Source organism: Cryptomeria japonica, chromosome 6 (genome assembly GCF_030272615.1).
Source record: "Cryptomeria japonica chromosome 6, Sugi_1.0, whole genome shotgun sequence".
NCBI classification, from domain to species: domain Eukaryota; kingdom Viridiplantae; phylum Streptophyta; class Pinopsida; order Cupressales; family Cupressaceae; genus Cryptomeria; species Cryptomeria japonica.
Window position 1 is genome coordinate 150,456,584 of NC_081410.1, and position 15,162 is coordinate 150,471,745.

The 15,162-nt window shown below is 33.4% G+C and overlaps 2 protein-coding genes across 2 annotated transcripts; one reads left to right on the plus strand and one right to left on the minus strand.

The window, feature by feature from the left end:
* Positions 1 to 884: 884 nt before the first annotated feature.
* On the plus strand, positions 885 to 7,898 carry LOC131064930 (2-oxoglutarate-dependent dioxygenase AOP3-like). The gene is made up of 3 exons (XM_057999271.2): positions 885 to 1,246; positions 7,295 to 7,619; positions 7,701 to 7,898. The coding sequence occupies exons 1-3, from the start codon at positions 885 to 887 to the stop codon at positions 7,896 to 7,898; spliced, it is 885 nt and encodes a 294-aa protein (XP_057855254.2).
* Positions 7,899 to 13,940: 6,042 nt separating this feature from the next.
* Positions 13,941 to 14,902, minus strand: LOC131064931 (blue copper protein 1a-like). Its single transcript, XM_057999272.2, has 2 exons — positions 14,791 to 14,902; positions 13,941 to 14,434 (listed from the first exon to the last, which is right to left on the minus strand). The coding sequence occupies exons 1-2, from the start codon at positions 14,900 to 14,902 to the stop codon at positions 13,941 to 13,943; spliced, it is 606 nt and encodes a 201-aa protein (XP_057855255.2).
* Positions 14,903 to 15,162: the final 260 nt, after the last annotated feature.

Consider the following 15,162-nt stretch of genomic DNA (forward strand, 5'->3'; position numbering starts at 1 on the left):
GTCAGCTGCACTTGACCTCTCTACCCCAAAGAAACTAATTTCTAATTTCATCTGTCCCAGGGAGAATTATTTCTCTTCATTAATTTGAGGACATTTTGAAGATATGAAAAAGGAGTCGGTACGTATCTGCCAACAATAGCATACTTTTCCATACATTGGAGAGCAAAAACAGTCAGAAAATTAATGACATCAAAATATTGGTAAATAAAAATTTAATTTTGAAACAATTGGACATGTAAATGACAGGTAAAGTCAATGGGTTTTTGGTCTATTGGTGAAGTTGAAAGGCTCTAAATGAGCCCACCAAGGATCAAGTCTTGCTGAGTGCAAGGCTCCGACATCATAAGGGATGATGCTGGGCTGGCAGCTCGCGGGCTTCATGTCCTTGCTGAGCTGTCGTGCTTTACATTCAAATGATACTTAAGCAACTCAATTATTATCTATATTTTTGAAACTCTTGTATATTACTAATAATATTGTTGCAATAATCAGATTACTTTTTATAATTATAAGATATCTTTCCAGACAAAGTAATATCTGTTTCATCTATCCCAGTCAGAGTTATTTCTCTTAATCCATTTTGAACAAGTTGTACAGATATGAAATAGAGTCTGCACGTATCTACCAACTATAGAATAATTTTCTGACACGAAAGAATTATTGGAGAGTAAAAACAGTAATAACGTCCCAGAAAATCTTCTTCATGTTCAAGCTGAGGTATAATTTCTATTTCATCATAATAAACCCTAAAATAGTAATCACGTCCCAGAGAATTATTGGAGAGCAAATAAAGTAATCTCTATCTCGTGCAAAAACCTAATTTCTATTTCATCATCATAAATCCTAACCCAACTCTGTGAAATTTTTCATCTGTCCCTGCGACTATGGCTGAGCTCCCAATAATTGATGTTTCTGCTCTTCGATCAGAGCTGGAAGAAGGTGATCCTGATCTTCAGATCAGGCTGTGCAATCAAGTAAAAGAAGCTGGCCAACAATGGGGAGCTTTCCGGATGATCAATCATGGAGTAGAAGAGGAGCTTGTGCACAATGTGGACTCAGTTTCTCGAGATCTGTTCAATCTTCCACCCCAAGTAAAAGAAAGAGCGGTTTCTCATTCATTTGATGGGTATTTAAAGCCCGGTGCTCTTTCATCTGGCGAGGCCATGGGTCTCCCAGCAGTACTAACTTCTGGTTCACTTCAGCAATATGCACAAAAGCTATGGCCACAAGGAAATCCTAAATTTTGGTATGTCCGATTTGTTTCTGTAATTTTTTTAATAGAATTTTAATTGTATTATTGAAAAGGCATATGGATGAAAAAAATATATTCATGAATTTTTGTGTCATACAAAGTATGAATTAACACCTTTTGTAGCTTCGTAAAGATAATCTTTATAACATACTTGAGTTTTGGAAGTTTCAGACATTGAAGGTAGTAGCTAAATCAACAAAAGAGTAGATGATCCATATGGAAATAGGCATATTGTTTTAAATTTTATTAAAAACAATTGTTGTGAACGTCTTCTCATATAATAAATCTAGCATAAATGGGTCAATAGGTTTCCTTTTCTATAATACTATTTGAATTTAAGAGTCATGAATTACATTAGAAAAATATAAGAAAGAATGCCATACACCAGTGAATTATGTAATAAATATTTTTATTTAATTAAAAGATAGATTGTTAAGGTGATTTTTAAACTTACTTTTAAATCTATTATGATGCCTTGAAGTTAAGGTTTTGAAACATTTGATGATGGAAGGTGGATATATGTAGTAATAGGCTATGGGTAAATAGAATATGATATAATTGTTGTGGAGGACATAATCATTTGGGAGTGAAGAATCAAAACATTTGATGATGGAAGGTGGATATATGTAGTAATAGGCTATGGGTAAATAGAATATGATATAATTGTTGTGGAGGACATAATCGTTTAGGAGTGAAGAAATAAATGAGACGGAGGTGTGGGGAAGATACTTAAATGGGAATAGTAGTAATAATATAATAAGAAGTACATGAGACAAGTCCCAAAGGTATATGAGATGAAGTAGGATGGATAAGTTGTGCTAAAGTGATGTTGGAATATATGGAATTGGATGTGGGAGGAGATGATAGTGGAGGATGCATGTGAATAAGATGAAAGGTCATGTGATTTATTATGAGGAGTGTTAGTGTTCTCAATAATATAGCTAATGTTGATTAACATGTCCATGTTATATTATTTAGTCATAAGAAGACATTGAATATTGCTATGTAGAAAATATAATTATGTGCTGCCAACACATTGTTATCTAGTTTTATAATATATTTCTCTAGAAGTTGCAATTCCATAACCATTTCACTTTTCTTTTAATTTTCAATAATTCAAAGTAAGTAAGCATCATGATCAAATGTTTCATATGATTAAGGTCTACATACATAGTTAGGTTTTCAATAAATGTTATGTCAGAGTAAGCTATTGAAAGGGAAGGATTTAAACTAAAACTTCACTTAAAAAGAATAAGGATTGATGAGACTTTAGTTGCCATGTAAAGCTGAAATGAATTCAAGAATACACGATTTATTAGTGAAATCATAAAATGGAAAATCTAAATGCTTAAAACAAATAAATAATGACATGTGGCTAGGTTGTATATGCTATAAATATGTCAAGCTTAATCAAAATGTAGAAAAAAATAAATGCTTTCCTAGAATAAGAAATATCTAATAAATCATAAAATGAAATGAATATAAACTAATTAAATCAATATATGTGATTGATTCATTGATTGATTGATACATTTAACAAGCTTTAAGATGATTATGCATTCCTTTTTAGCATAAAAATATTTTGATTTTAATGTTAATGAAATGATGTAATTCGATAGAGAACTAGAATCAAGAGTCTAGATAAATAACTATGATTAGAGAAATATAACATAATTGTGTAGAAATTATTAATATTATAGATAAGGTCATGTCATGCGTCCAAGTCCTAGATTGAGCTATTTTGTGTGAATTAGTCTATGTGATACAACTTGTTTTATTATTGATGTGAAACTCCAAATATTCTTGTGTTTCCTTTTTAACTATTTTTGAATGGGGTTGTGCTTAGAATCATGGTGGGGCCTACTTGAAAATATGAGGAAAAATATTAGGATGGTCTTGAGAGTAGTCAAATATTTAGAGTTTAACAAGTTTTAGATACCACACATTAAATGTGACTAGATATAATGGATTAATGTGAGTAGTAGTGCCGAAATGTAGAATTCAACTTTGGCTAAGTTTTGGAGTAATTTTTTTCTAAGTGATTCTAACTACCATTTGATCGATAATTACAAAAAATACGCATCCATAATCACTTACTTCTAAGTTTTTAACATGTATATCAACTAGATGATGATTATTTTATGAAAGAGTTAGATTTAGAGTGAAATATTTGAAATTGGAATTATGACCTATTCCATAGTGTTATATTGACTATATGGATATATCCATACCAATGAGATATGTAATGAGCTTAGGTTGATGATAATTGGATATATGGCTAATTTATACATTATATAGCTTAAATTTAGCATTAGGATCATTTTGTATGACATTTGTGTAAAATAATGTAAAGAAAAGACATGTAATAGTGCAAAGTGTGCACTTTTATCTCTTAAGGGTTAGAGGTGTAAGAGATGAAGTAGAATGGATGAGTAGTGATAAAGTTATGGTGGACAGTATGGAATGAATAGATGGATAAGGAATGCATGGACCTAGATGTGGGAGGAGATAGTGGTGGAGGATGCATGTGAATGAGATTGAAGGTCATGGGAATTATCACAATGAGTGTTACAATGCCCAATAATCTAGCTAATTTTGATGAAAATGTCCATGCTATATGATTTAGCCACAAAGAGGCATTGAATATTGTTAGCTAGAAAATTTGATTGCACATAATCATATAAATTTTTAATATCTTTCTCTAGGAGTTACAATTTCACAACTATTTCACTTTTCTTTTGACTTTCATTCAATTGAAAGTAAGAATCATAGTCATGTGTTTCATAACCATTAAGGTATATTGATGTGGTTAGGTTTTCAAAAAAATGACATGGTAGAGGAAGCCATTAGAATGGAAACATTTAACTTAGTACTTCACCTAAAAATAACTAGGTGTCTTGGGAGTTTATTTGGTATATAAGGCTGAAATGACTTGAAGAAAACAAAATTTAGTAGTGAAATGATAAAATGATAAATCTAAAATATTAGAACAAATTAAGGATGACCTAGGGATAGGATCTAGATGGTGTAAATATATCAAGTTGTATTGAAATTTAGAGAAAATAAATGCTTTTCTAGAGTAAGTGAGATCTAATTAAATGATAAAATAAAATGAATAAATAAATTAGATCAAGATGGACTAATGAAAAGACACAATGCTTGAATATAAAATCCAATTTTACATACTTTAGAGTCAATTTTTTCTCTTCATTTTTAACTAGCAATCGATGAATGTTAATTATAAAACATAAACATCCACAATTCCTCAATTTTAAGTTTTTGATGTGTGCATCAATTAGATGATGATTATTTTATGAAAGGTTTGGATTTAAAGTGAAATATTTGAAGTTTGAATTGTGACCTAGTCCATAATGTTAGATTAACTAGGAATATGGATTAATCCATACCAGTGTGACATTTAATTAGATTAGGTAGATGTTTTTTAGGTTAGGATTCAATTTATAAACTATATAGGTCAAATTTAGCATTAGGATTATGTATTTATGATATTTGTGCAACATAATGTAAAGAAAAGGTGTAAAAATGAAATGTGTGCATTTTTATTCCTTAAAATATTTTATTTATATGGGATGAAGTATGATAGATGAGCAATGCTTAAGTGATGGTGAAATGTATGGAATTAATAGATGGATAAGGAGTGCACAAAATTGGGTGGAAGAGGGGATAGTGGAGGATGCATGTGAATGAGATAGAAGGTCATTGGAAGTATAATGAATAGTATTAGTGTTTCCAACATTCTATATAATTTTAATTAAAGTGTCCATGCAATATAATTTAGTCACAATGAGGGACTAAATCTTATTGTATAGTAAATATGATTGTGAGTCATCATATAATTTTTTAATATGTTGCTCTAGGAGTTGTAATTTTATAATAATTTTAATTTGATTTTGATTTTCAATCAATTCAAATTGAGACTTACAACCATATGTTTCATTGTAATTAAAGTAGATGGAGGTAGTAAGATTTTAGTAAATGAGATGTTAAAAGAAGTCATTGGAAGAGAAGGATTTAACTTAGAACTTCACCTAAAAAGAACTAGGAGTATTGGAAGTTTATTTGGCATATAAGGATAAATTACTTGAAGATCATAATATTAGTAGATAAAACACAAACTGACATATCTAAAACATTTAAACAAATTAATGACTACCTACGGATAGGCTCTAGATGGGGTAAATATGCCAAGGTTAGCCAAAATATAAAGAAGATAAAAACCTAGTGAGACTAACTAAATGATAAAATATAATGAATAAATAAATTAGATAAAGATAGGTGACTAAGTAATTGATGCTTTAAAAAATATATAAGATGATTATCTATTTCTTTTTAGAATGGAAATAATTTTTATTTTGTTGCTAATGAACTAATGTAATCTGATGGAGAATTAGACTCAAGAATCTAGATAAATAACTACAATTACATACATGTGATAGAATATATGATACAAGATACATTACAAGCTACAATACAAGATACAAATGATATCATGCGACACATTCTGAAGAAGTTCTACATAATTCTTGAAAGCACTTATCTGTCTTCATGCACTTTGTCCATTATTGGGATAGAACATAGGAAGCACATTATACATATGATGAGGAATTGTTTGAACAATCTAGGGTATGCACGAAGGACTACCCATTTGAGCTAGGATTTTCTGAGGCTTATCTCACTTTAACTTAAGCAAATAAGTTAGGAGGATCACTTTTAGGCTTCCACTCCTTGTCCAAGAAGAGATCATGCTTAGTGGCATTGGTCATAGTCTACTACATATTTATTTTCTTCCTTGCCACTTCCTTTTGGTGTAAATACAAGCTAGCTTGACTCCAACATGTTTCTTTGGTTGGCTCTTTCTATTATTTCTCTTGTGGTTACTAAAGAAACTCAAGATGAAAATGTTAATAATGGTAATGAAGGTTGCGACCCTTTTATTTTCACTCTAGACCCATTGATGAAGGGGTAAATCAAATGGTTAGGATCCTCCTCCTTTTGAATTTTCTCTTGCTACTTAGTGGCTTATGCTCATTTGTTTTATGTTTTAATGTTTTGGGTTGTTACCTCATATGGAATTTAGGGGTTTGACTTTCCACACACCTTTTTTAAATACATGTAACACTATTTTATAAATGTAAAATAGGCACTACTCATAAAAAACACATTTCTCTTAGTGTATATGAAAACTAATTTTTCATTGAAACAAGGACATCTATGTGGATTAAGTGTATTTTTTGAGATTTCTTAGAAGAAATAGAATCATCTAGCCTTTGGGGGTTCTATTTAAAGGGGTTTGATCTAGCCACCTTTAATAGAATCATCTTACATGAATCCCCTCAAAGCTTAAATCATTAATTAAAAAAATGATAATAAAATATTAAGATGTCTCACAATTGAGAGATGTGTTATTACCAAGAATTTTGTTTTATCTTTAAAGATACTCATCACTCATTTGAAATTATATCAAAATATGAGAAAAAAGAGTAGATTTAGGAGCTTACAGGGGAATATTTTTTGTAGTTGTTTGCTTGTGACATCATTCTAGCTGCATTTCATACATTTTATCTTCAATCATTTGCTCAATACCATTAAATATGTCCAACTAGGGGTTTAAATGAGAACATAAAACTCATGATTCAATAGATTCACTAAAAGTTTTTTGTAATCATTGCCAATCCTTACAACATTCAAATGTTAGAAAACTAAAGCAAACAATTTTTAGACTATAAGAATCAATGTGATTAGATTCCTAGATAACATGATCACTTATACACTCACATAGATGACATTAAATGGTGCATAGATAAATTAACTAATCAACTATATAGAATAAAATTTTAAGACAACAAATAACCTTAACACCTAAAACAAACTTATTTAAATCAAACTCAAAACTAAATACAAATGCATTTAATCTATTTCAATTCCTTATTTTTATGAACATCTAATCTTATAATTTTCCTAATTAATGTATCATGCATGATCAGTAGATAATAATAAAAAAAATTTGTACATGTTTTGCAGCGAGACCCTAAGAACATACAGTTCCAAGTTAGCCAATCTGGTAAATTCCCTAATAAAACTAATTCTTCAAGGTCTAGGCCTCAGCAAACATTTCTATACCGATTTTGTAGATTGTGAGGCTGTTATTGGTCTCAATTATTTCTCAGTGTGTGAAAAAGTTGATGGAAGTGCCATTCGTTTCAAGGAGCATAAGGATTTTGGCTTGATGACAATTCTGTACAATGACCAAGTGGGTGGTCTTGAAATGCGCTCTAAACAAGGTGAATGGTTCACTGTAAAACCTCTTGTTGGATCATTCACTGTCATCATGGGAAATTCTCTAAAGGTATAGTAATTCCAGAGTTTTTTTAAAGCTAGTTTTATCAATCCTTTCTTCAGATGAATGTTGATATTCTTTTGGTTGTAGATATGGAGCAATGATAGATGTTGGAGTGTAGAGCATCGTGTAGCATATGGAGGGAGGGAACCTCGACTTTCTGTTGCTTTCTTTTGGAATTTTTCAGAAGAAATAGAGGTCTATGCACCAGAGGAGCTTATAGATGAGCACTATCCACGTCATTACAAGCCTTTCCTTTTCAAAGACTACAAAAATGCAACGACTTGAAGAACTCCTCTCAACATTTTTCTATAGACTCAACTATATATACCTATTGCTTTATCCAATTAACTTATTGGAAAAAAACTCAATTGTTAGGGTTAAGTTTCTTAATCTACTCTATTAATGCTAAAATAATCAGCTCACCAAAATATATATATATTTATATATATATATATATATATATATATATATATAGGGGATATGAGCTATTCAATTATATAAATGGGTACTAAAATATGTAATAAATTTTATCAATATGTTATACTTTATATTATATGTTTTTGTTTTAGGTTGTATATGGATATTCATTATATTTATATTTTATGATGAAGTAAATCTCTTGTGGATTTTTTATTTAAATATTATGATATTTTTTTTAAAAATAAAAATATTATAAATTTAATATATGTAATTATAATTCTTAAGAATTTTATTCTTTTCTATCATGTGATAGAAATAAGAAAATGTATAATCATATTGTAAGAATTTGCTATGAAGGTAGTCACCCAAAATGCAAAATCTAGAGGCAATGGAAAGCACAAGAACGAGAGAGAAATAATATGTGACAATGGAAAGCACAAGAATGAGAGAGAAATAATATGTGACAACAACAAATTGTATTCTCATCAAGATGCAAAATGCTCAACTAAGTACAATGTACATGGGCCTACATATAAAGGAAAGGCCATAGGAAAATGAGAGAACACAATCATGACATGTGGTCCAATGAGATATAAGGGTGGGTAGGGGTAGATAAGATAAATAATAGATAATTCCATTTGATGCTCTGCGAAATGGACAAGTGTTAGATTAAAGCTTGTGGTCGTATAACACACAAAACAATAAGAAACAAATATCCAAGTTAGTGTTATTCAACCAAAAACTAATCTAAGCAGGCATATCAAAAGAGACACTAAAAACATGGTAAAATATTTAACTAGGGAAATAAATACCACAAGACATCTCCAAATGCCTTCTAACATGCTCTTAGCTCTTTCTCCTTTGTTTCTCTCCTCTCCAAGTTCCAAATTAGTGTAGCTCTCAGCAACTTTTTGCACTATGGATGCCTTATGGAGGTACAAGATTATAGATGATTAACTATGCTATGCAAGTGTAAAGCAAACTAATTAGATATATTATGAAAATGAACTAAGATTTATTTTAGTCCAAAATGACAATATATGTGATTTATGTTAAATGCTCTCTAAAATTTACTATAGATTAAATGCATACAAGTTTTCAAGATTTGGAGTACGAAGAAATGAGCTCTATTTATAGGAAAAATGGAGCAATGGATGGTTGAGATTGAGTAATCTCAACAAGGGTCAGGATTGAATGATATTCAATCCATGTGAAGGCTTTCAACCCAATCCCAGGATGACAAGTGTCAATGTGAGATAGGTTGAGAGGAGAGGGAATAAGCATTAAATATTTGACATGACCTGAAGGTTAACTTGGGAGTTAAGGTCAAGGTTGGGTTGAGTGAATAAATTCTTTATTCAAAGAATAAAACTTTAATCCAATAGATAAACTCTTGTGCAAAGGTAAAAGGGGTAACTATGGTCAAAGCAATAAATGCTTGAGGAGACACATGAGTCACATGAGGGTTAAGTTAAGGGTTAACCATAAATGTGATAACTCAATGATGAACGGGTAGTACCAAACCGGTACTGAGAGGGGGCGGTGAATCAGTACAGACACAAACACACTCTTAAACCGGTTTGCCAGCAGACACTGTGCATTGACAAACAAACAGTAACATCGGTCCTTAAACAAAGTACAACCGACAAAACCTAGAATAACTGAGACAAGCCTAAATCGGTTGACACTTATCTTCTCATACAATCTAACACTTCATTTCCATTTCACCCTAATGCATGAACAGGTAATCTACCATCAAAGATATATATATAAGCAACTAGATGAACATGATTCACCGTTTGATAGAAAGCAACATAGCATCACATGAAGAAGACATCACACATGACAAACATATTTTTCACGTGGAAACCCAACTGGGGAAAAACATAGTGGGGATGAATACCCACAAGCTTGTTTTTGAACTCTTTAGAAGTCTGCTCTGTTAGGAGCCTTGTCTGGTTAAAGACTAATACAATAGGTTCTGTTAGGAACCGATCCTGTTAGGGATCACTCAGTTAAGGGATGGCTAGAATACCCGGTTAAGGGTTAAACCCTGTTAAAGGTTACCTTGTTAGAGGATTTCAAGAACTCAATGGTTTTGAGTCACCCTGTTAAAGGAATTACAACAAGCCAGTTAAGGCTACCCTGTTAAGGGATTTTCCAACTGTTAAGGTGGTTAGAGATCAACAAGTATTACAATGATCTGGTAACAGCACTCAATGCCAATGCAAATCCACTTAAACTCCTCTTCACCTTCTGCACCTAGACTCTGCAGGTATCACTTCTCTCCTCTGGTCTGGCAAGAATCACGTATCTTCTTCTCTTGGATACACACACACACAACTTTTGCCAACAACCTCAGAAAGAATCACAACATCGACCTTATAGGAAAACAGATAGGTCGGTAGCATAAACCCTAAACCCTAAACCTGTTAGGTTAAGGAATTCAAACGGTTCAATCCCAACCATTGAGCGCACTGCATTAAATGCAACAGTTTTGATCCAATCTCAAGACATTCTCCATCGTTCGTTTTCCACTGATTTCATGGTAGCTGATAACCCATCACACGTTATCACCATTTACAGACTTCAGACATTCCCGAGGTAGTTAGGAATAGTCTCCTTCATGCAAGATCCTTCACGCACACAAGGCTTATGTGGCAACACGATCTGTTCTTCTTTATCATGCTAACTCATCACACAAAGTCACCGATTGAGCCACACAGGCTTGAAGCACTCCAACTGGAAACCCTGAAGTTGAGACTACTAACCGGTAGTCATACAAAGCTTCCATGTGCTAGTTCCCATAACCATATGCCGGTTCACCTTGAACAAACACACCGCTTCACTTTGGCACAAATGTCGGTTCATAGTGTTATATCGGTTCTCTTCTCTTCATCATATTGACATCAATGACAACACACAATGTCATTATGTCCTCATACCAGTTCACATAATGCCAACAAAATGGTCATGTAAGAGCCATTAGTGGTTTGGAAGACTTTAGAGGCTTGGCTTGTTGAACACGTAAAGCATTAAATGTTTTTCAAAGACTTTGGAGTCTTTGAGAAGTGACTCCAAGTTGCTTAGGAAAGTGACAATAATTAGGGGATGGATTAGAATAATTAGGAAGGGTTTAGAAGAATCTACAAGGGGGTTTAGGAGTGCAAGTGGATTTGGTGGGTGAGGAAAAATAGGATTTTAATTAAAATAAAATTAATTTATTCAACTTGTGGTTGCAACTTGCATTTGTAGGAAAATGCAAGTTGGGGGGGAATAATGATTTAAATAAATGTTTTATTTAATTTATTTAAAAGAGGAAAAGAGGATTAAATTGAATAAATAGGATTTATTCATTTAATTGATTGTGAATTTGGTTGAATGAATTAATTAAAATAAATTGAATAATTTATTTAATAAATAGGAGAATGTTTGAAGATGAATTAATCAAATGTTAGTTTAATTAACTGTTGGCTAGTGGCTTTTTAATCAAATAAATAGAAAATATTCATTTAATTAAACTGGATAGATTTATGTGACTACATTTTCCCCTCTTTGAGACAGTGCAGTTTATCACATCGTTTCAAAGAAAGAAAAATAGGTGTGAAGAAATGCCCCATAAAATGTTAATTTAATGGGTGGTATACCCCATGAAATGTTAATTTAATGGGTGGTATGCCCCCTCAAGAGATGGGTCAAAAATTTAAAAAAATTGGTCAATCCCTTGAAAAAGAATGAGAAGTGGAGGGGAGGTAGAAGAGAAGATTTTAGCAACTAATGGTGAAAGAATGGGAGAAAATGGAGTGAATGTGAAGAAACAACAAGCCAGCGAGCACCCTAAGGTCATACAAGATATATAGAGCAGATGTAGTGAGTGGTTTGGATTGATGCTATACAATTGATCAAAATTGGTTGGACAATCTGGTGCAATCGGTTAAATTGCCCTGGTCGAGTCAAAGCATGACAGCTGATGTCAGTTGTTTGCTTGGACAAGATAAAGTCTGAGTAAGTGAATCAAAGTGACCTAATGTGGCTTAGACAATTGATGTAATTGCTCGATGAAGTCAAGGTATAGGAAGCAAAATACTCATTGAGACCCAGACAATTGATGTAATTGTCCGATGTGATTGTGTTGGATTGGTTGATCAATTGATAGTGTGTGCATGTGATGGATGGTTGTGGGGAATCATGGCAGCCCCCTTGAGACTAGGTCATTATGATAAATGCCTAATGTAGTCTAAGATTACCATGATCGATTACCTGTTGAGACCCGAAGATACTTGATCAAAGTATCTGTTGAGAGTCTAGGTGTGTGTGAGTCAGTGTACCTGTGTAGATAGAGTAACATGCTTGATTTAGAGGATGACTTAGGATGGAAGCGCAATTCGTCCTATTTAGAGATGGATGGTGATGAAGGTGGCTTGATTGGGTTGATGGGAAACGACGAAGGGATTATGATGATGACCACGATAGGGAGGGTGAAGAAGGGGATTCAATGTTAGATAGAAGATATGGAGGACCTAGGACCGAGTCCTATGGAAGAAGATGAGTAAAATAGAGTATGCATTGTTATGACTATGTATGCATGATATGCAACTATTATGAATGTATGGATGGGTGGAATGCAACGGAATGCAATATATACAAATGAGATGAAATTATGATCCATAGTGCTTTATTTTTCATCATTGAGCTTTAAAATGTTGTAAGAAAATGCAAGAAACTTGACATAATGATTCACGATGACCTGAGTATTTCGTACATGAATTTTGATATAGCAAGTTAATACAAGCAACTTGATATAATGGATCAGGTTGTCTTGAGTATTGCTTGCGGAACAGACAAGGATTATGTCCTTTCATGCATGACTTGGAACATCCTCCTTAATCTTTTGTTGATCATATCCTGAGACAAGTTCATACCGTAGTTAGAGATAAACCATTATCGAGTTTGGATGAGGCAGTAGGAACCAAGGACGGAGCATTATACCTGCAAGCAACAACATATATAAAGAATAAAGAATATGGATCCACGATAATAGTTCATGCTCATATAGTCGAGGTATACGCTGTAGTTAGCAAGCTATAGTGATCTATGATTGTATTTCGTATAAGATCACGTAACTTAGTGAGCTTCCCATGTAAACACCATTAGGACATGTGGTGCAGGAGCACCCTTCTAAGGTCTTCCTCCTTTTGGTTTTTGTTGGTGTTTTGCTTCTTTAAGAAGCCATTATAAATGTAATAAGAGCCATGAGCTCATTGGTCTTATTTACACTAATACATTTGGGGTCAAATTCCGACAGAGGTTTCCGATGGACAAGGAGCATTGTGTGAAAATTTGATTTTTTTTAAAAACATGCCCATGTTCGTCGGAATTCCGACAACCTCAGGCATTTTATTTAAAAAAAAAAACACAACGCATTTTCATTTTGAAAGCAAACTGGCTGAAGCAAGCGGTGACCATCTTGCCTCCCTGCCCCCCCCCCCTCCCCCCCCGATCGGAGCGATCTCTGCACAAGCAAGGTAAGGTTTTTTTTGCAATCAAAGGAACTCTTTGTTTTTCAATGAAGGGCAACTAATTTTTTTTTGCAATCAAGGGCAACTGGTTTTTTTTTTAATTAATCCATTTTGTGCATATCCTGCGATCTTAAAATTCCATGAAATGACATCTCTTTGAGGTATTCCATCATACAGTTCACATGCCATGTGTATGCTACCCCATTTTGTGATTTTTGTTATTGGAGCATTTGCAACTAATTTCTGACAAAAAACCCCCTTCGATTATGCTTTCATGGATGTCCATACCTTGTTCCAAAGCTCCTATTTTGGCACACGCAAGGAGGATGCTGGCAAACGTTGTACAAGATACATATATATGTTCTTAATCAAACAAAGAGTTGATAAGCTAAAGCATGGCATAGATAAGCATGGTGATAACAGTGCCACAAATGGAGAGTGTGAGGTTTATGAGAATTGATGGAGGGCAATCAGATAAATGCCTTCGTGATGATGTGGGCCCTTCAGCAATTACCTCCTTTATTTCCCCCTCCTCCATCGAATCATCACCAACAGAAGTAGCAATATAATGCTCCATTCCATCTGATAATAAATCTAAACCCAAATCTTTGGCCACATTGCCAAGCCCATCTGAAACTACATCGAAATTGTCAGATTGGCCATTGTCGAGTCCATTAGATAAAACATTAATGTGCACTTTCATTCCACGTTGACAGTCTTCTACATTTCCACTGGTAAAATATCTGTCACCCATTTCAATGAGTGGGACTGCATCAAGCCCTCCATCATATACCTTGATTGGATTGCTCACATCACAATTCTCAAACTCTTCTCGACTCTTCAGCTCCAATACGCTTTGTTGAGAGGAAGCATAAGCAAACCCTGTCAAATGTCAAAATGTAGTTGTTTGCCATCATTTTTCTGGGCACAAAGGCCAAACTTTATCTAACCTAAAATTTTCATTAGAAGAAAGACCTATTCTGTAAGTTCTCCACAAACCCAATTTTGACTGCCATAAGTCGATTAAAAGAGCTACTCAAAAGAGATTGACAAGATCTAAAAGCAAGCACTCACCATGGCGTAGGGCATGGTGAAAGATCCAATCTAATATCTACATATGGGATTTAAATAGATATGAAAGAACCAATAGCATCCATACATATATAACCTATAAACCCTAATCAAAGGGCTTACTAAAATTTCTGAACAAATTTATAACAAGGGAAAGGCAATATTACAGAGATTATCTCCAACATGGAAGATCTTGCAGGAAGCCCATCCTTTGAAATCTGAGGTAGGATCCCATCCTCTGTTGTCCCCCACCACATGTTGTTTTGCTGAACACCCCATCATATTCATGAAAGTGAATCCCATCACCATGAAGATCAAGCAATACGTAGATGCACTTGGAGCCATCATTGAGATAAACATGAATGTATTTCATGAGGATTTGAACTCAATAATATGTTAGATTCTCCCAAGGATGGATGGACTATACACTTGAAAGGTAGATGATTAAGGATGATGACAAGTTGAATTTTCCTTAGAATGATAGGGTTGATTTTCCTAAGAACAAGTAGATTCATGTAAACTAGAGGATACAAATTTGG

Bases quoted from the DNA above. Each gene is read 5' to 3' on its own strand.
- LOC131064931 (XM_057999272.2), bottom strand. From the start codon at position 14,902: ATGGGGTGTTCAGCAAAACAACATGTGGTGGGGGACAACAGAGGATGG. The intron at 14,435-14,790 runs GTAATATTGCCT...GACATTTGACAG, and splicing joins CCATGTTGGAGATAATCTCT to GGTTTGCTTATGCTTCCTCT.
- LOC131064930 (XM_057999271.2), top strand. From the start codon at position 885: ATGGCTGAGCTCCCAATAATTGATGTTTCTGCTCTTCGATCAGAGCTG. The intron at 1,247-7,294 runs GTATGTCCGATT...CATGTTTTGCAG, and splicing joins CAAGGAAATCCTAAATTTTG to CGAGACCCTAAGAACATACA. The intron at 7,620-7,700 runs GTATAGTAATTC...TTTTGGTTGTAG, and splicing joins TCATGGGAAATTCTCTAAAG to ATATGGAGCAATGATAGATG.